The 21777-nt window shown below is 36.8% G+C and overlaps 1 protein-coding gene across 3 annotated transcripts in view; it reads right to left on the reverse strand.

Moving 5' to 3' along the window:
* Nucleotides 1-629: 629 nt before the first annotated feature.
* LOC149819420 (uncharacterized) overlaps nt 630-21777 on the reverse strand; it is a 64551-nt gene continuing 43403 nt past the window's right edge. For 2 of the 3 annotated variants that reach the window (XM_089985988.1, XM_089985989.1), the window contains 9 exons: nt 20416-20475; nt 5193-5233; nt 5015-5092; nt 4842-4926; nt 2683-2841; nt 2341-2559; nt 2079-2223; nt 1379-1440; nt 630-1250 (listed from right to left, as the gene is read on the reverse strand). In XM_089985988.1, the coding sequence (XP_089842114.1) occupies nt 2710-2841; nt 4842-4926; nt 5015-5092; nt 5193-5233; nt 20416-20475 (396 nt within the window). In that variant the 3' untranslated portion in view covers nt 630-1250; nt 1379-1440; nt 2079-2223; nt 2341-2559; nt 2683-2709. Of the gene's footprint in view, nt 1251-1378; nt 1441-2078; nt 2224-2340; nt 2560-2682; nt 2842-4841; nt 4927-5014; nt 5093-5192; nt 5234-20415; nt 20476-21777 lie in introns of those variants that run through there. The other variant, XM_089985990.1, reaches the window with a different exon arrangement.

The following is a 21777-nucleotide window of genomic DNA, read 5'->3' on the forward strand; positions in this document are numbered from 1 at the left end:
GGATTCATTAATGCCCACATCCAACCTGAACCTTATCCACTTTTATTACTAGATAGAACTCATGAAAGAACATAAATAGGGAGAGAGAGAGCGAGAGAGATTGGTTTATTTTAAGACCTCTGATTATGAATTGTTCTTATAATTGACAGTCATTCAAGCCCTGTCTTGAAAATTGATCCCTCCTACCATCAAGAGGGCATAGATAGCACTAGTTTAGGTTAGGACGTTCTAAGGCTTGTTTTGCAAATTAGACCCCCCACAAAATATGCTCAACATGGTTCATTTGCAAAGAAACCTCAGTCTTGAAAATGGTAAAAATTGTAGACCGTTGATTTATGAAACCCTTGGAAATCCGGCTTTAATTGGACAAACAAAAAGCGATTTTGTACTAAGCAAACCATGTAAACCACACCTGCAAGGTTAGATTTAAAAAATAATAATAATAAATGAAAAACTATCACCATCTACACCCGACCGACATTTAGAAGGAACCAATTACTCTGAAATAAAAAGTTTTGTTACCCGTCTTGAAAGTCATTATGCTGGCTATATTAGCTACTATCGAGTTGGCATTAAACCGGGAATTGCAATACAAATTTTTGGGTGACCGGTATATTTTTACGATATTAGAACATGTTAAGAGAAACGCTCAGGGCAACAAAACAAGCATTTGTGCACTGCTACACAGCACAAATGTCATTGCCATATAACAATTGTTGTCATCTATCATAAAAGGAGCGGAGAAAGATTAGGTGGAAGTTAGAATGGAGATTGATGACCCCACAGTCACATGGATACTCCAACATACCCTCTTGTCGTGTCCCCTTGTATACTATGTCTAATGGAAATTTACACAAAAATGGTGTTCCATGAACATTTGGCAATATCCTTCTGACAGCTTCCACATTTCTTCGCTATCGCCAGCAATGCTTATAAATGGTCTTGCTGTAGATGCCACAATGCCATACGCTGTGTTCCTGCTGAATGCAACAGCACATCTCTCTAATTCATACGAATTGGGTGTCATCCAGGTCATGGAGACGTTCTCAATCTCTAACATCAAACCTAAAACCGCAACAGCGTCAACCTTCGAATTTGAGACGTGATCTAAATGACTAGTTCCATAACCCAACTCCAAATGAATCAAGCACCTTCTACATTATGGATCTGCTCTCAATCTCCAATATAAACCCAGAAATGCAGTAACATTGACCTGCCTTGAGGTGATGAATCATTCTCCAGCTTCCAGCCTGCCATTTCACAATTTAAATGTTGATTTGCATCGAGCAATTCGTTACTAAAAATAATTCATATAACAAACAATTATTTTTCTATTGTACTGAAGTATTTCAAAGAAACAAGTCTTTCTAAAACTAACCTGCACAGTGGCGAAGATTGGAAAACTACTATTGTCGCCAAGCATACCCAAAAGAATGGCTTCTGTTCAGAGATTACATAAATAGAAATGAAACAACCAAAATGAAGATATAACCAAGTGAAACAATGTTGAAAATTAGATGTGCCGGTGGATGACGTAACAAAAGAATAGCTTGTGTAATTTTCGCCACTTGAAAAAGTTGACAACCAAGCCCTCCTCACAAGTATGTTTTCAGGAAGATTTTGGGTGCCCTCCGTTTCATGAGCCACTAGTTTTATCTTTTTCGGACCCAATATTATCTCCTAGCTTTTTCAAAAGAGGTTCAGGTCATGGGCAGTGGATTTTATTTATAGCTAATGTTACGATGATTCGTAAAGCAGAAGTGGATGAACAGTCTAAAGGGCAAACCCTTCAGTCTCCTGAAATAGTTTAGGTCCTTGAGGAGGAGGGAGTTAGCTATAATGAATTGAGGAACTCTAGCAACTATCCCTTTTTAATGAATCGTATGCCTCCAACACACAGACCTATAACAAGTATTTGATGTAGTGAGCAAGCCTATAACCTGTCCGAAATCCTACCAATGCAATCGATTGAATAATTCTACATGGGGTGGAGACTGCTTCCACAGCTAACTTCACAATTCAGACGGGTTTCAGGATTGTATAAAAGCAAAGTTCTAACAGAGTGAATTCACCAATACCTATTTTCCGCAGGTAGTTCTCATGCAGGTACAGATTGGACGTGTGTATCTTGTTGAGCACACTAACTCTTTCTCATTATAGAACTGCCAATACAGGCCGATTTGAAGCCCCATCTTGAATGAATATCACGGACCATGTTCCACCCTTGGAGATAGCAAACAACACAGGTACAAAAAGTGCAGAAAGAGATCAGGCCATCCTGTGGACACGAGATAAGCTAACAGGGTTTACCCACCGAGTAGTACATTCAAGTGTACTTACATTTGCCATGAGCACCGCACAAACCCATCATCCACCAACATAAGAATTGCTGCAGATGTATTCGCCATTGCCCATTTCTTACCCACAGAGGTATGTCCGATTTTTGGGATGAAGCATCAAGATCCTTACAGGTAGTGATAAGATATGAACTTCAACGGCTACTGTAGGATAGGATATGCAAGTGCTTCAGGTTAAACTGGTTTCTTCCATCATCATCATCTGAATAAGATCAGAATCAAGCATCCATGACAGTTGTCACTATCAGAAAACATACATATGGGGAATGGAACAGCTGGCAGGAACATGACTGTATTGTGAAAGCACAAGGACAATTCACATTACCTGCAAAAGCATGTCTGGCCAATACGATCATTCCATAAATGATTTGATGCTTGGGATAATCATCGGAAGCAACCTTTGAGATGGTGCCTTTCTTGCATCATCAGAACGTGGGAGATGCATTAGCTCCTCTTCAAGAGTGGAATAGGCATCAGAAAAGGCCTGCATGGCAAATTAGGTCAAAGTTGAACAGTATGTGCAAGCATACAGATACCCACTTTTCAGTAATATTAACACCCCATTTTCCAGACAGCACCAACTTGGCTGGAAAGCATTCGGCCAAAATTGTCCAGACACAATGGAGCCAGCTGTGCCATTGTATTACTTGAGATTCACTGACCTATAGATCCACTATTGCAGTTCCACGTCGCAAACATTGGCCAGAAATCAGTAGGGATCGCACCATCGTTGGCACTGTCCATCTTAGCAAAACTAATTACTAACCACGCAAGTTGAGGCAGGGAAGAGAGAAGTTACACAGTCAAAACTAAATGCAAAGCTAAACAAATTCACTGTGCAGCAACACCACTGAAGAATCACATGCTCACTCAAGGCTAGAAAGTGGAGAGGAAAGAATCACTGTCATACAGCAGGGTTTCCAAACGAAACTTAGTGTTTCATATGAAAAGGTGGGGCCCATAGGATGAGATTTTGTTTCACGCAAAATATGAAATGGCCCAATTTTCATCATTTTCCCCTCATTTCATGTGAAACAAACAAGCCCTATTGTGAAAAATACCAATATATGCTGGTTTTATAATGAAAAAAGTAATTCCTTGGAAGAAAAATCAATTTTTCTAATATGAAAATGCATTTCCAACATTAGTACAACTGTACAAGTTTGATTTCATATCAGGAGAAGTGAGCTTCCCATAAAGTTCCAGGAGCATAAAAGAAGTGCATTCTTTTGCACTTCCAAAGTGAGCTTAAGCGAGCTTCAGAGCTCTCCAGAAGCTTCTGATAACTATGTGCATAGCACTCAATATTGTAAACTCAAAGTGCAATTCATGGATCTAACATCTCTTTTTCTTTCTTCCTGTTCTTTGGCATTAAGTGTGGGATTTGGACCAAAATAGCTCTAACTGAGCATATCCTTTAATCATATGATAACATCAAGCATCAACTTTTTACAAGACACATTTAAAATAATTACGGTTGTTAACAGGTCGGGAATCCAACCCATCAGGTGAACCAAGACTCACCCAAATAACTAGTCTATGGAAGCTTAAACCAAGCCATGTATTTAAAGAATTTAAAAAACAAAAGCTCAAACCCAACCACGTATATTATTTGAGTCAAGTTCAGGTCCCCGCATATTTGGGCTTGGGTTCAGTCAGATCCTGTACACAAACCTGAACCACTGATGCCCTTGCAGAAATCCTTCATCAAGAAGAGCAATTCTTTTTCAATCCACATTAAAGTGCAACAAAGGAAATGATATTTACAGCATAATGGTTTGGACAAAGTCATTTAAAGATTTTCAATCTAATAAATGAAAATTATTTTTTGGCAAACGAGAACTCTAATTGTGAGTCCAAATAGGCAGTTTCCTATAGAAATTAATATCAGAGCACTTGATATGACAGCTTCTCAGATGATGGCTCAGTTCAGGTTTGTGGCTCACCAGCTCACCACACAGAGCACATCCCCCAGCACACAGGATTCAACCCAGCCAAAATGCTTTATATCTGTTCGAGAATGTATGGATTGACAACAAATATAGATAGTCCAATCTTTCCAAATAAAGAGTCATATATGTTAAATGTATTATGCCTGCATGTCAGTAAAAAAAGGAGATGAAAAATACCTCAACCATTCCAGGCTAAAAGATGCAACACATAAGAGATGTAGCCTCAAGGATAAAAGATAGCACAATACTAAAAGAAAAATATTAAAAGAGGATGATAGCTTAGAGAGAATAAACATCTACGAGATGTGGACATAGCTAGAGTTCTAGCAAAGAATTGAAGATCACCCAAACAGGGCTGAAACCTAAGGGGAATGAATAATGTGGAGAAATCCAAGTTTATTCAGTAATTAGAAGCAGATAAATAGGGTTGCCTGAGAAAGCCGGCACAAAGATGTGAAACAGCTACAATAATGCCTCATGATAACCTAGTTAGGAAATACATGCGGAAAAACAACAGTAAAGAACAAAATACCTTGATACACTGATGTATCCGAAAGCAATTCCTGCCAACGTTGTTTGTTGGATAAAGAGGGTCAGCAATATGCAACGGATCTAGGCTGAAAAAATTCACAAGAAAATTATTAAGGAAAATCACTAAGGAACAAACATAAAGGGGAAGATAAACAAAAATCAAAAACTCATCACCTTTGTCCTCTTTCTCTATTCATATAAAGCCCACTACCTCTTATTGAAATACGCATTTGACGTGGATCAAACACATTACTGGGTTTTAGAGAGCATGATTCATCAGTTGGATGGAGGACAAAACATATTCTTTGAGAGAAAAAGAAAAAACTTGTCAACCAGTCAACAATTAACTTACCCAAAAAAATAAAAGAAGTCCATCAAGAGGCTCCCTAAGTTCTAGACAATAGAAAAAATAGCATTAGTTAACTGAAAAGTACAATCTCAATCTCATGAGAAAATTAGGAGCAAAACTTGGCAACAATAAGGTAGCTAGACAGCTAAGAAATAACAATAAAATAAATATGGAAAAAAGTATTGAACAGAAAATATTGTATTTAGTTTCAAATGTCATTAAAAGTACTTGAAAATTATTTAATTGAGATAAGTTTGAAAATGGCAAGGATAATGAGCTTCATACTATAATGAAAGAGGAAAAAATACAAATAGATGCCACTTATGGGCTTACAAGAACACAATAACACAATGACCACTTATGGGTCAATACAAAACTCATACACATGAGCCACTTATGGGCTAGAATCACAAATAAAAATAATGAATATTATTGAGAGATGGGTGCTTGAGAAAAGCAATTCCCATCTAAAGGGAAGCATCCCTATATATACTCAAATGAGAGCCAATATAGTAGTTGGATACCAACAGCTATAAATATAGCTATTGGGATCTCCCAACAGCTACATTTGGGCAATGACAGTATTGTCCATTACAAAACAGAAAAAATAAAGGAAACTAAAAATATACAAAAACACTAGTGCCCCTAATGGGCACAGCCTATACAGTAAAAAGACTGAAACACCCCCATTGGGTATTAAATATTACAATGATATGAATATATGTATCATATATATTTATATGTATCATATATATTTATATGTATCATATATATTTATGATACAACTTAATGTTAAGATGGATGTCCTTTTATATAGAGAGACCTTGTACAAATAAGGAACCTACATAAGTAGGAAACCTTATACAAATAGGAAACCTACATAAATAGAAGGCATGCATAAACAGATAGCAAGAGACGTCAATTCCTGAATGCTGGACCTGACCTGGAATTGGATCAGGATCTTGGATCAAAGTATTGGATCTGGATCTGGATCCAATGTCCAGATCCAAGTGTCATTATCTCTTAATACAAGCTCTTTACTAGCTGAGCCAGAAGCGGCTGTTCTTGTTTCCTAGTCCTACCACCAACACAGTTCATTATCTTCACATTAGGCATTGCAACACAGTCCATGAGGAATTTAGCATCCAAAATTACTTTTCTTCTCATGCTAAGAAATCCTCCATCCAACAAACCATAGCTTTCTGTTTTCCGTCATACTCTGTCCAAGCTTCAAACATCAACATCCACCAATTCCTACTACTGTAAAGTTAAAAGGTTTAAACATACCGAAAACAGAAAAATACTGCACCCAACCCTTTAAGAGGCTTCACTTAACCACCTCAATTTTTATCCTTGTACCAGTATCATTTTGATTTTCTTTTTCTCTTGACCTCTCATATTCCTTGTCTCCATCTACTGATGCTTTTTTAAGCATCAGACTTCTGGATTTTTTTGTCCTATTTTCTTTTTCCAATCACCGAGTCCCATGAATCTTCTTTTCCTCCGAAATGTGGCCTTGCAACTCAACTTGATAGATTTATCCTTTTTGTCATGGCAACAATTCAATAAAAGTTGAAATGTCATATCAAGACTACAAACTGACGGGTAAAAGTTTGAATCCCAACAGAATAACCTAGCTTGCAAGAAAAAGAAGAATGAAAAAGGGCAGTGTATGTCATGAAAAGACGTTGTCATTCACGACTGGGTCTGGATCTCAGACCCAATTCATTTTATTTAAACGAATGCTCTCTTTTTATTTAAACACATGCTCGTTAATGGCATGTTGTAATTTTAACATATCATGTAATGGGTATTTTCGTACCCTACTATTGTACCTGTGTATATTTAATGAGAAAGGCAAGCAACCGAATACCCTAATAAGGGATTTTCACAGCAGCCACGTTCTCTCTCCCCATTCCGTGCTGGTGCATGTGGATGAACTAAGGAACCCATGATTTCTATCATGGTATCAGAGCAAGCAGGTTCAAGCCAACGTGTTTCTCTATCATGTGGATGAACTAAGGAACCCATGACTTCTTCCTTCTGTCCCCTTTCTTATTGCTCATACTGATTTCTGATTTCCCTCTTTATTCAAGCCAACGTGTTTCTCTTATTTCCTAAAATCCAAAACTTCACGTTGTAATATTTTCTTCTCTTCTCATTGCCTATTAGTCTTCTGTCTGTCTGCCACTCTTTCTTTTCACCATTGATGCATGTGATCTTACCCATCCATTGCTAAAATAATCACGCAAGATCAGATTTTGATCTATGCGTGATTTCAAGAGTTGAAAAGGATCACGTCAAACTCTTTTGCATATTGACGTCGGATCAGTTTCTGATCTGGATGAGATCCCAGATCTGTTTTGAATAACTACTACCATCTTTGAACTCATTTTCATCTTTGTTTTGTATTGTTTGTCTATTTCATCATAATTGTGAAAGGAAAACAAGTTATTTTCAAAATAATGTACCTCTTACTGATTGAATTTTATTCAGAATAGATTCTTAACTGCACAGTTCTGATTTTTTGTCTCATGTTAAACAGTTAAAAAAAAAGATGCAAAATTCATTGACATTAAATTTTTGTTCTGAATTATATTAGAATTCAATAGTAGTTGGGTCTTTGTCATAAAGCCATTCTCTTGTTTCCTATTTCTTATTCTTTCTTGTTTTCGGTTATAATAGAATATGGACTCATTTCCTTATTCTCAATCCGGCCTTTCCTCAAACTTTCTTAGTCAACTCGTGTCTGAGAAACTAAACAATTCCAATTTCCTAACTTGGAAGCGACAAATCATACCATTCATAAGAAGTCAGGACATTTCCGGACATCTAGATGGTCATCTTCCTGTTCCTCCAGAATTCATACCACAAGAAGAAAAGAATGGTGAGGGAGATCTTTCTATTACCTATGTTAGAAATCCTGAGTACGTATCCTGGATGAAGCGAGATCAGGTGTTGGTTGCCTATATCACTTCTACATTGTCACAAGAAGTGCTTGTGGCAATTCCAGATGACTGCTCAGCAATGCAATTATGGCAACGACTGGTTCAAACATATTCTCAAGTTTCTCAGGCTAGAGTATTATTTTTAAAGAAAGAGTTTCAAATATTGAGGAATGACTCCACGACTATTATGGAGTACTTGAACAAAAATTATTACAGATCAATTGGCCATTGTGAGATGCGCAGTTAGTGACAAAGATATGGTACAACAAACTTTGAGTGGCTGGGATCGGATAATCATATGATGGTTACTTCCTTATTATGTTGGCCAGATTTACCTACATTTGAAGATCTTTGTGCCAAGTTTTTACAGTATGAGATGACCTTGAAGGGATTTTCTAAAGATACACATGCTCATGTTGGAGCACACGATGTTCTTGCCACAGGAGTAGCCTATGGGCGAGGACGTGGTAGGTATGATTTTCGAGAAAGAGGAGGTCAAGAAAGAAATGGACAAGGAAGTCATAGAATATCACCTACTCCCAATGAGCAAAGGCAAAGGTCAATACCTACCTGCCTTCTCTGCAACAAAAAGGAACACATAAAGGCAAATTGTTGGTTTAACCCGCAAAATAGAGGAAAGCAATTGGAGGCAAGAAAGGGAACAAATATATTGAAGAATAGTGGAGAAGTAAAAGAGTTGTTATTATCTGCCTTGGCCGAATTGAATATCAAACAGAATAATCAAGGCACTTGGTATGTTGATTCTGGTGCAGCCACTCAAGTCACAGGAGATGGGTCTCATCACCATATTTCGCACATTGAAAATTATGTAATTCCTATGTCCAACTCTTCTCTTGTTCTTTCAAATGTCATTCATGCTCCTAATATCAAGAAAAATATTGTTTGTCTCTAAGCTTGTAGATGAGATTAATACTTCAGTTGAGTTTACTCCTTCTGTTTGTGTTAAGGACCTTCACACGAGGAAAACGTTCGCTGAAGGAAAACGTCAAGGGAATATGTACGTGTTCCAAGAGAATCATCCTTACTCACGTGTTAAAATGTATCTCTCTTTATGTAAATATTTACATATATATATAAAGAGAGATACATATACATATATACATCACGTATATATGTATATGTATCTATCTATATATATATATGTAAATATATATGTTTTCTTTTTTCTGTAAAACCCGAAAGGGTATTTTAGTCATTTCTCTCCATTTTGCGCATATTCATACTTATGAATATGCTGTAATTCTTTTTCCTTTTTTACTTTTCTTCTTTTTTTTTTTCTTTTCCTTTTTTTTGTCTTTTTCTTCTTTATTTCTTTGTTGACTCAAAGTCAACCTTGGAGGACTCAACACTAGCCGTTGAGCCTCTCCAACGGTTAGAATTCTAACCGTTGGAGGGGCTCCAACAGCTAGTGGAGCCCCTCCAAGGCTCCTTTTCCCTCTTATAAATAGGGGAGTTCCCCCTTTGTAAACTTCACTTCTTGGAGCTTTTGTTCTCCAATCCTCTCAATAAAATTCTTTATATTTTGTATGCCTTTGTGCATTTGAGTTTCTTTATTCTACCTTTGTGTACATTTGTTCTAAGTGTTCTTGTGCTTTTGTGCACATTGGTGGTGTTGTGCTCATCTCACACTTTATCTCATTTTTTGAGATATTTTCACATGGTATCAGAGCTAGGCTTAAAGGAAAAGAAGATCGTGCTCTTATTTCTCTTCGTTGGAATACCTCGTAAAGCGTGCCATTGAGTTGTGGTGGTGGAAGTGAAGACTCGGCTCTTCATTCTATATTTTGCAAGCTTCCTACATCAAGAAGGGACTCACTTCGCATTGTGGTACGCATTTATTCCTCTTTGTATCCTCTCTAATGGGCGAAAAGGATTCGCACTTCTCTCTTGGCTTCAAATTGAATGGAACGAATTATCATGTATGGGCCGGGAATATGGAGGCCCATATAAAAGGAAAGGGACTTTGGGGATATGTTCAAGGAACTATTCCCGAACCCGTACCAAAAATTACTACCCTTGACAAAGGGGAGATCAAGGTTCTTGAGGGTGAAGAAAGAGAAAAGGCTTTTGAAGATTACAATAAGAAGCATGAAGAATGGGAAATGAAAAACTACAAAATTCTCTCATGGTTCTTCTCTTCGGTTGAGACCAAAATTAATGCCAATATTCTAAAGTTCAAAAAGGCATGTCAAGTATGGGAATATCTTGAAAGAATGTATACTTCAAGAGATTTGTCTCATAAGTACTATCTCCAAAAGAAGGCCTTAACCCTTCAACAAGGAGAAATGTCCGTTAGAGAGTATTTCGCCGAGTTACCCACTATTTGGGATGAGCTTGCCCTCCAAGAACCTAAATGGAGCGGTGAGGCTATTGAATTGAGGGCCAAACAACTAGAAGAGGATCATTTCTTTAACTTTTTAAATGGGCTTAGACCCGAGTTTGAACAAACTAGATCCTCTCTCTTATCTTCTTTTTCTTCCCCTCCTTTGGAAGATGTGCTTACCAAATTAAGTGGAGAAGAAACTAGATTGGGAATGAATAAAACCAATCTAAGTGTGTTGGCCGTTCCCTCTAAAGATGAGGATGAGGGTGCTTATGCCGTCTCAAGACCGGGGAATAATGTTAAAACCTATAAACCCCCTCATTTTAACAAAAATCAAGGAGGAAGAGAAAATGGTGGGCATTATGGAAGGAGAGATTATAGTAAGATCATATGCCATTTTTGCAAAGAACCGGGTCACATTAAACCGGTATGCCCTAAATGGAAGAAGATGGTGGCTATGTCTACTACTTTCCAATCAACCAAGGAGGAAGGTCCTTCTACTTCCAATCATGCTACTTTGGCTCTCAATCAAATCATGGAAGCTCTTCAACCACTCCTCAAGGGATCCGTTTCCGGAGCCGCCATGACCACCTTCTCTCCTCCCGGTAATACTCTTTGGCTCTTAGACTCGAGTGCATCCTTTCATATGACTCCAAATGTTTTGTCACTTTCTAAATACTCAAAAAATTTGTCACCCTCTTTTGTCTCCACCGCGGATAGGGCTTCTCTTGAAATAAAAGGAATTGGTGATTTTGAAAGACAAGGTTTTTTTATTCCAAAAGTTAGATTTATACCAAAACTAAATTTAAATTTGCTTTCCGTCTCTCAACTATCGGATCATGGATGTGATATCAAATTCTCATCAAATAAATGTTGGATACAGGATCGTCGGTCCGGGAAGTTGATTGGGGAAGGCTCTAGGAAGGGAGATCTTTATCTCATGGAATTTCTTTAAATTCCAAAAACCTCTTTTTGTAATGTTGCCCAACATAAGGATATAAATGTTTGGCATAAACGCCTTGGGCATCCAAATATTGTCAAGCTTTCATATTTACATTTTGTTAAAACCTTATGTAAAGACAATTTCAATTGTAATGATTGCATTCTTGGTAAAATGAGAAGCTTACCTTTTGGACAAAGAACTATGTTTTCAACCAAACCTTTCGAAATTGTGCATTCGGATGTATGGGGACCGACACCCGTTGTGTCTAAGGGAGGTTTTTCATATTATGTTATTTATGTGAATGATTTTTCAAGGTATAGTTGGATATACTTCCTCAAACATAAACATGAGGTTTTCTCTACTTTCAAGATCTTTCACATGTTAATACAAAATCAATTCAATAGTAAATTACAAATTTTTAGAACCGACTCCGGGGGAGAATATCTCTCAAATGATTTCAAAAGTTATATTAAAAATAATGGGATTGTTCATCAAAGGTCTTGTCCCAAAACTCCCCAACAAAATGGGTTGGCCGAACGAAAACATAGACACATAATTGAAACTACAAGAACTTTGTTAATTTCTCAAAAAATTCCAAAAAGATTTTGGGCCGAAGCGGCTCTTGCATCGGTTTATCTCATCAACCGACTTCCATCCAAAAACTTGAACCAAATATCTCCATATGAAATCTTGTATAAAAAAGAACCCGACTACAATAGGTTAAGAATTTTTGGTTGTAAATGTTTTGTTCTCACCGATAAGAATGATAAATTATCTCCCAAAGCTATTCCTTGTGCTTTTTTAGGATATTCGGAAACCCAAAAAGGTTTTAGGTGTTATGATATTAAAAATGATAAACTATATGTTTCAAGAAATGTAACCTTTTTAGAAAACATAAGTGGTTTTGAAGAACACAAAACTCATGAAGATAATGCCGATTATTCCTTTTTGTTTGAACTATTATCTAGAAATGAAGATTTTAGCGATGATGAATTAAAAGAGAATGAGGATATAAGTGAATGTATTCCTCAAACCATTCATGATGAAGAAGAAATGATAAATGAACCAATTACCTATACTCATAGAGATAAAAGCATTTTTAGAAGTGCAATAGAGAAATATAGTGATCTTAGTGAATCTTCCAACAACTCTCGAAGAACTGAAAGATCTAGGAAAAATCCTTCTAGATTTATATCCTATGAGTCTTTTTCTCCAAAACATAGGGCATGTCTTAGTGCCATTCACTCATACCAAGAACCTAGAAATTTTAAAGAAGCTACGAAAATGATTGAATGGAGGGATGCCATGGACAACGAATTTAGAGCCCTCAACAAAGCCAAAACGTGGGTTTTTCAATGTCTTACAGAAGGAAAGAAAACAATAGGATGTAGATGGGTTTTTAAAGTCAAAACCAAGAGTGATGGCATTCTTGAAAGATATAAAGCCCGTCTTGTCGCAAAAGGATATAGTCAAGAATACGGCATCGATTACGAAGAAACCTTTGCTCCTGTTGCACGAATGGTTATTGTAAGGTGTTTGATCACCATTGCATCTATTAAAAAATGGAATATTTACCAAATGGATGTTAAAAATGCATTTCTAAATGGGGACCTTAATGAAAAAGTCTACATGGATGCTCCTCCTGGTATGAACATACCAAAGGGGAAAGTCCTTCGTTTGCAAAAAAGCGCTTTATGGTTTAAAACAAGCCCCTAAGGCTTGGTATGATCGATTTAATGATATAATGGTTCAAAATGGTTTTTCCTCATGCTACACTGACACTGCTCTGTTTGTCAAAAAGTCTGATGCAGGAATTGTGATTTTATTGTTATATGTTGATGATATGTTGATAACAGGTAGTGACAAAAAAGGCATCAGAAACATTAAAACCACTTTAAAAGAAAGGTTTGAAATGTCAAACCTGGGGTATCTGACTTACTTTCTTGGTATTGAGGTAGCCTACTCTCATAGAGGCTATTTTTTGTCTCAAACTAAACTTGCCTGTGAGATTCTTGACAGATCAGGTATTACTGATGATAAAATCTGTGAGACCCCTGAAATTGTGGGATCAAAAATGAAGATCGATGATGGGAAACCTTTGGAGGATCCTACCCCCTACCGGCAACTTGTGGGATCTCTAATGTATCTTAGCATCACAAGGCCGGACATCTCTCATGCCGTGCATACTGCAAGCCAATTTCAGCATGCTCCTACATCCGTTCATATAAGTGTCGTTCTCCGAGTTGTCAGATACTTAAAGGGAACTTTAAACAAATGAGTTTTTATTTCCTCTTCTTCTGAGTTAAATTTAATTGCATATACTGACTCTGATTGGGGAGGTGACCCAAATAACCGTCACTCCACTACAGGCTTTTGCATTTTTTTAAGTGAATCCCTGATCTCATGGAGATGTAAGAAACAACAGAAGGTGTCTCTATCATCCACCGAAGCAGAATATCGAGTCATGGCATCTACGACTATGGAGACTGTCTGGATTCATCAGTTGCTGCAAGACATGGGGATTCCAATTCAAGAACCCACAAAGTTATGTTGTGATAATAAGAGTGCAATCTATATTGCCAAGAACCACACGTTTCATGAGCGGACAAAGCATATTGAGATGGACTGTCATTATGTCCGTGAGGCATATCTACAAAAAGTCATCGATCTTCCTTATGTGACGTCAGAATATCAGTTGGCAGATTTCTTCACCAAGGCGCTTTGCTCCCCAAGATTCAACTTTCTCCTTAGCAAACTTTCGGTCATTGTGCCCTAAGTTTGAGGGAGGGTGTTAAAATGTATCTCTCTTTATGTAAATATTTACATATATATAAAGAGAGATACATATACATATATACATCACGTATATATGTATATGTATCTATCTATCTATATATATATATGTAAATATATATGTTTTCTTTTTTCTGTAAAACCCGAAAGGGTATTTTAGTCATTTCTCTCCATTTTGCGCATATTCATACTTATGAATATGTTGTAATTCTTTTTCCTTTTTTACTTTTCTTCTTTTCTTTTTTCTTTTCCTTTTTTTTTGTCTTTTTCTTCTTTATTTCTTTGTTGACTCAAAGTCAACCTTGGAGGGCTCAACACTAGCTGTTGAGCCTCTCCAACGGTTAGAATTCTAACCGTTGGAGGGGCTCCAACAGCTAGTGGAGCCCCTCCAAGGCTCCTTTTCCCTCTTATAAATAGGGGAGTTCCCCCTTTGTAAACTTCACTTCTTGGAGCTTTTGTTCTCCAATCCTCTCAATAAAATTCTTTATATTTTGTATGCCTTTGTGCATTTGAGTTTCTTTATTGTACCTTTGTGTACATTTGTTCTAAGTGTTCATGTGCTTTTGTGCACATTAGTGGTGTTGTGCTCATCTCACACTTTATCTCATTTTTTGAGATATTTTCACAGTTCAACCTGTTGATTCCATCTTGAAGCTCACATCATCATCTTCAGTTCCTCCTGAGAGTGTTTTTAATCTTTCTGAATGTATTGAGTTGAATCTTTGGCATGGTTATCAGGGTCATTGCAGTAGTCGCTTTATTGATAAGCTTGTTTCAAGTAGTCTTATTCTCAAAGTCAAGTCTAAATTTAAGTGTCGATAATAAAAAATGTTCTAGTTGTCTTCAGTGTAAGAGTCATGGTCTTCCTTTTCATTCCATTAATAAAAGAGCTTCAAGACCATTTGAAATTATATGTTCTGATGTTTGGGGCCCGACTCTATTTTCTTCCATGTCTGGCACTAGATATTATCCCATATTTGTTGATAGCTATTCTCGATATACATGGATCTTCTTTATGAAAAGTAAATCTGAAACCTTCAAGTTATTTCAGAATTTCCATTCCTTTGTTCAAAATCAATTCTATGAAAATATTATTAGTTTCCAATGTGATTGAGGGGGTGAATTTTCTTCAAATGACTTAATTTCCTCCAGACAAATGGAATAAGTAGACAAGTGTCTTGCTCTCATACACCTCAACAGAATGGGATTGCCGAACGGAAGCATCGCCATATTGTCGAGAGTGCACTGAGCATGATGCATGATAGTAATCTTCAAGTTACCTTCTGGGCAGAGCCTTTCATACAACAGTCTATGTCATAAATCGTTTGCCCATGAACATCTTGAAAAACAAATCACTCTATTTTTCTTTGCATGGTGTGCATCCAAATTATCATGATTTGCGTGTATTCGGGTGTGTATGTTATGTTCATGTTGACAGTTAAATGCGGCACAAGTTTTAGGATAAGGCCTTAAAGTGCAGATTTGTGAAGTATGTTGATGATTACAAAGGCTACAGATGTTATGATCCCGTGAGCAAGCGCATCAAAATATCCAGAAATGTTGTGTTTGACGAATCAAATTTTGGTCATAATGCTAACACTCCTCCTGAAATTGAAGTTTATCACCCTTGGTTGAACTCAGATCTCTTTTCTAGTATTAATGGTGTTTGTTCTTTTGAATGTAATCAAAGAGATGAGAGAAACGTACCTACTGTTGCGCAAAGGACTAAGGAAAGTGTGATTTATGGACCATTATTGACCCCCGAAAGGTATAAAGGCATTGTTTACTCTTGATGTGAGAAGGAGATACCGCCCAGCTCTAATCAGGAGCAAATTCTCCTATTGTTTTCATTCAATCACCTGCTCACAGAAGGTCTACCCGACCTCGACATCCTATTGATAGGTGGGTTAGTTATGAGAACTTCATGATGGATTTTCAACTCTTCTTAACCTCTTTAGGCAAGGAAGATCAACCAACAACATTTTATCAAGCAATAAATTCCAAGAGATTGATTGAATCTATGAACGAAGAAATGGAGGTTCTTCGTGAATGTGGCACTTGAGATATTGTTTCAAGTCTACACAATCGAAATGTGGTTGGGTCAAAGTAGGTGTATAAGATAAAGTATAAGTCAGTTGGTACTATCGAGCGATACAAGGCTAGACTGGTTGCCAAAGGATTCACACAGGAGCAAGGACAAGACTATGATGAGACCTTTAGTCCAGTCGTAAAAATGGGTACTATTCGCATCATACTATCATTGATTGTTGAGCCCCAGTCGACTCTCAGCCAACTGGATGTAAAAAATGTGTTTCTACATGAAACTCCGAAGGAAGAAGTATATTGTAATGAAAATAGCGGAAACACCAATAATACAACAGACTCTTTAAAGGAGCCAAAAACACAAGCACTAAAAGTGCAAATGTAACCCACTAAGGGGTAAAATGCCTATAAGGCATAAGATTGATATTATTGAAGAGTGAAGAAGGGTAAAAAACGCATAACAATACAAGGGAGAACCGCCTCTATTTATAGGAGGAAGCTAAGGAGGAGGGACCACAAGGGGGCTCCCATCTAATCGTTGGGAGCCCCAACGATCATAAATATGACCGTTGGGGCCCCAACGACTAGATGAGTGGGGCCCCTTGTGGTCTTTACAATATGAAAAATAAAAAAGAAAAAAAGAAAAAGAAAAATACAAAAAAGAAAAAGATTACATGGTGATTTACCAAAACACCCCTATCGGGTTTTTGGAGTACAAGAAAAACAAAGGAATTAAATATATATATATATATATACTTATATAAATATATATCTATATATATACTTATATATATACGTATGTATATATATATAAGTATATGTATAGATATATATTTATATATACATAATTTAACATATACATGGAGCAACCCACTGGGTATGCAGAAGGGAACTCTAAAGAATATGTGTGCAGGTTAAAGAGAACTATATATGGTCTGAAGCAGGTATCTCGATCTTGGTTTGACAGTTTTTCTCTTGGAGGAGAAAAATATGGCTTTAGTCAGTCTCTTCTTGACCATTCTCTTTTCATATTCAAATGCAAATATATAGTTACCCTGTTATTGATATATGTTGATGACATTATCATTACAGGTAACTCTAATGAACATATTGAACAGGTTAAAAAACTTTTGAACCATAGATTCAAGATGAAGGATCTTGGTAAATTGCGATATTTTCTTGGAGTAGAACTTGACAAGACTCCTGAAGGCATGACACTTACTCAACATAAGTATATTGTTGATGTTCTTAGCAAGGCAGGTACGAGAGATTGCAAGCCTCTAAGCACACCCAGTGTACATCAAAAACTCAGTACCCAAGATGGAGATTTATATGAGGATCCTACAGGATATCGCAGGATAGTAGGAATGCTTCAGTATCTTACCTTCACTCGGCCTAACATTGTCTATTCTGTCAATCAGGTATCTCAGTTCATGCATGAACCGCATATTGGGCATATGGAAGTTGTTAAACGCATTCTTCGATATTTGAAGGGAACTATTGGAGATGGTCTTCTGTAAAGAAAGAGCATGCATGGCCATTTCATGCATGAACTTCTTACTTACACAGATGCAGATTGGGCAGGAGATCCAAATGAGTGTAGGTCAGTCTCAAGATACTGTGTTTTTATTGACCTAAATCTTGTCTCCTGAAGCAATAGAAAACAAAAGGTCATAGCCAGGTAGAGCACAAAAGCTGAATATTGATCAATGGAAGCTGCCACAGCCGAAGTAACATAGATCAGACACCTGTTGACAGAAGTAGGAGAATTGATTTTCAAAAGCATTCTTTTGTGTGACAATCAAAGTGCTATCAACATGTCATTCAATCCTATCTACCACGGTCGTGCCAAACATATTGAAATTGATCAACACTTTGTAAGACTGAAGGTCGAGGAGAAGGAAAGTGAACCAGAATACGTACAGATTGTTGATCAAGTTGTTGACTTGTTTACAAAAGGACTTATCAAGGACAGATTTTGGACGTTAAAAGGCAAATTGTTCATGGTTCAAAACCATGTACAACTTGAGGGAGGGTGAAAAGACGTCATTCATGACGGGGTCAGGATCTCAGACCCAATTCGTTTTACTTAAACGAATGCTCTCTTTTTATTTAAACGCATGCTCATTAATGGCATGTTGTAATTTTAACATATCATGTAATGGGTATTTTCGGACCCTACTATTGTACCTGTGTATATTTAATGAGAAAGGCAAGCAACCGAATACCCTAATCAAGGATTTTCACAGCAGCCACGTTTTTGTGTTCGTGCTTGTGGATGAACGAAGAAACCCATGATTTCTATCATGTCATTCATGTTCATCTAGTAAATTCAGATGAACTCATAAGATATCATAAGTCCATAGCTTGCTTCACAAGACACGGCCCCTGGCTCCAAGTTCAAACATCAGAAAAAAAAAAAAAAACAAAAAACTTTATTTTACATTACAAATAGAAGGGGAGGATAAAACAGTGTTAGTTTCCAGCTGAAACATCGTGACTTTCTCTTTTTTATTTACTTAGGAGAGATTACTATGACAGCCGTGGAGAATTGGTTTAGCTTAAAAAATATGGATGTTGTAGTAACCTCAAAGATGCTTGTATTTTTTTTTCAATAGCCAAGATGAGAGATAAACTTTGGTGGAATAAAAGTTCAAAACCCACAAACATTGGTTTAGTGTATCTTTACCAATCTAGCCATCACCCTCAGCCCAGAAATAATGTTAATATGAGCTGTTATTATCTACACCATAAACAATGACTCCCCTGGAGCATATAAAACCCCCACAAAGGGCATTTTCTATTTCTAAGAATTTTATAGACCCCTTCTATTAAGAAGCTTAACCGTCATCAAACACCTTACGGGTAACCTGGCGCAGTGCTTGTTTTTTCTAAAGAAACTAAAAATGTTACCAATAAAATAAAATTGAGAGGAAACTTGTTGTGGTGCTTATAACTATACCTCAAGGGTGCTTTTTAGGTAGCATTTGATTGTACCTGCAAATAGTTTTTCTAGGCTAACGATGCGTAGAGTTTATCAATTTATTTTTAAACATTTAAAAGCTTGTTTGGATGTTTAAGTCATGCCTTTAAAATTCTAATAAAAATAAATAGAAATATACCTCCTAAAATAAGGGGGAGCTGCTTTTTTTCTACTTCTATCATTTCTAGTTGGGATCCCCTCTTCCCCTTCTTTCTGTTCCTTTGATCTTGTCCTTCCCTTCTCTGACCACTCTGATCCTGGTCCCATCCCTCTTCTCTCCTGTTCCACCTCTTCCCACACAACAAACTGGTCGTCTGCTCCTCCCCTTCTTCCCTAATCTACCCAACCACTTGGCTGACCGGGCAGCCACTGACAACATTGGTATAAAAAAAAAGACCAAGCATAGAGAGCATGATTCACACAAGAGCAAAACTGTTTTAAACAGGCCATGATTCAAACAATGTATTTATTTTTCTACTTCTGTTTATAATTATTTGCAAATGTTGTTTTCATTTACTATATCAAAATAATAAAAATAAACACATCCAAACAAGGCCATGGTATTTCAAATTTACAAACACAACCATTCAATCCTCATGTTCCTTTTAAATAGTATCTATAGGTCAATCAACTTGATTTGTGGTCCTGGCCACAAGGGCTCCCTTCATCCGGTAGGGGCAACTTGTGATTTGTGAATGTCACCAAGTTGATGGGACATCACAAGATTGAAACCCATGAAGGTGTGTGCATATGTGATTCTATGAGTGCATATCTATGTAAAATCAACTAAAATTGAACACCAGATTGCCTTACCAGTCAAAGCTAAAAGTTATGCATAAACGACTGCTATGATTTTTCATGGAAGAGTTATCCTTTATAAAGGAGATTGAACTAGTAAAACTTTTTTCACTATTATCATTAACACCTAGGCATCTACCAATCACATCTATTTACAATGCAAAAGCATGAATGAGAATAATACTATGGGAAACATTCAGATTCTTGGTAATTTAAGCACCTGCTGATGAATTAACAAAATTGAATGACCACGTATCCAGCATTCAAAATTCAAATTGTAAAACAGGAGTTCATCCCTCAGTAAGAAATGTCAGACAAGTCAAAAGAAAGATTCAATTTTTATTTGTTTCTGTGATTATGATGTTTATGCTTACACGGTTTCCAGGTCGGCCCTTATGATGTTGATGCTGAAGAAATCGTGTAATCAGCAAGACCTGCACAAAAGTCACCACGTAAACATTACTAGATAAATTTCACATCAAAAACTACCCTCAGTTATTAGGATATCATCACTGAGATTGTACCTCAGATTATTTTCTCTTAATTCTACTAAAACTTAAATTCCAAGAATGTTTTAAACAAAAGAAATAACAACAAATCTTAGCAGTTATCAAGACCACCATAAACATTTATTCTAAGGTATCACACAGGATAATAAGGTTTCATCATTCTCAAATAATTCTGGTACCAATATAAAAAAAAATGAAGCCAAATATTTTAGCGTATATTATAGGGCACAGACATTTAGAATTGTTAAATTGTATATAATATAATGTATATAATATATATAGCTCCAACGACTCTTTTGAGCCTCTTTGAGTGAACTGCCTCATTCATGTTATGATTCTTGCATATTTGAGATATTAATAAAATAATATTGTTTACATTTGTAAGCCTTCTTTGTATGCGCCCTTTATGGGTATTGTGAATGTGCCCTTAGTGGCCACTTGTGTGCTTGCTATTTTGATTTTTGGTGGACACTTTGTTCGTGATTGAAGTCCCTTGATTCATTACATGCTCATTGATTCACATTCAAGTGTTTGTGTGATCGTGCATTTGAAGATTGACTTGGTTCTTTGGCTCGGGTGCTCGATGATCCTACTCAAAGTTTGTGGTGTAGTGCTTGTGCTCTCGCTCTTTACATCCATCTCTCTTTCTCATCTCATCAATTTCTCTCTTCTTCTCTCTATCTCTCTTACCCTTTGTAAGAATGGATGACAAAGAAAGTGTTATCATCATGCCCATTGAATTTAACGATACAAACTATGTAATGTGGTTTTCATTTATGAAGCACCATATTGGGAGAAAAGTGATGTGGAGATTAGTGGATGGATCTGATCCAAAGCCTAAACTAGTTCTTAATAAAGTGCACGAGAAGTGCCTCTTTCGGATGGAGACAAAACTAAGAACATAGCCAACTATGAGAAAAATGAAAAGAGTGGAGAATGGAACATGCTAAGATTACATCTTGGCTTATTAATAGTGTCAATATTAAAAAATGTTCTAGTCTTGTAAAATTCGAGCATGCTAAATAAGGCTTGAGAATACCTCAAAAATATGCATTCCCTTAAGAATATTGCACATGTGTGCAACTTGCAAGACAAATTTCGAACTATGACCCGAGGCAACAAAAGCATTAGGGAAAGCTTTGGGAAGAGTTGGCTCTTGAACCAAAGTGGCATTGTCCCGAAGATATTGAGCTCTACCAAAAACAAGTTGATGGTAAACATTTCTAT

The sequence above is a fragment of the Nuphar pumila genome, chromosome 13, assembly GCF_984573655.1.
Source record: "Nuphar pumila chromosome 13, dmNupPumi1.hap1.1, whole genome shotgun sequence".
In the NCBI taxonomy this organism is placed as follows: Eukaryota; Viridiplantae; Streptophyta; class Magnoliopsida; order Nymphaeales; family Nymphaeaceae; genus Nuphar; species Nuphar pumila.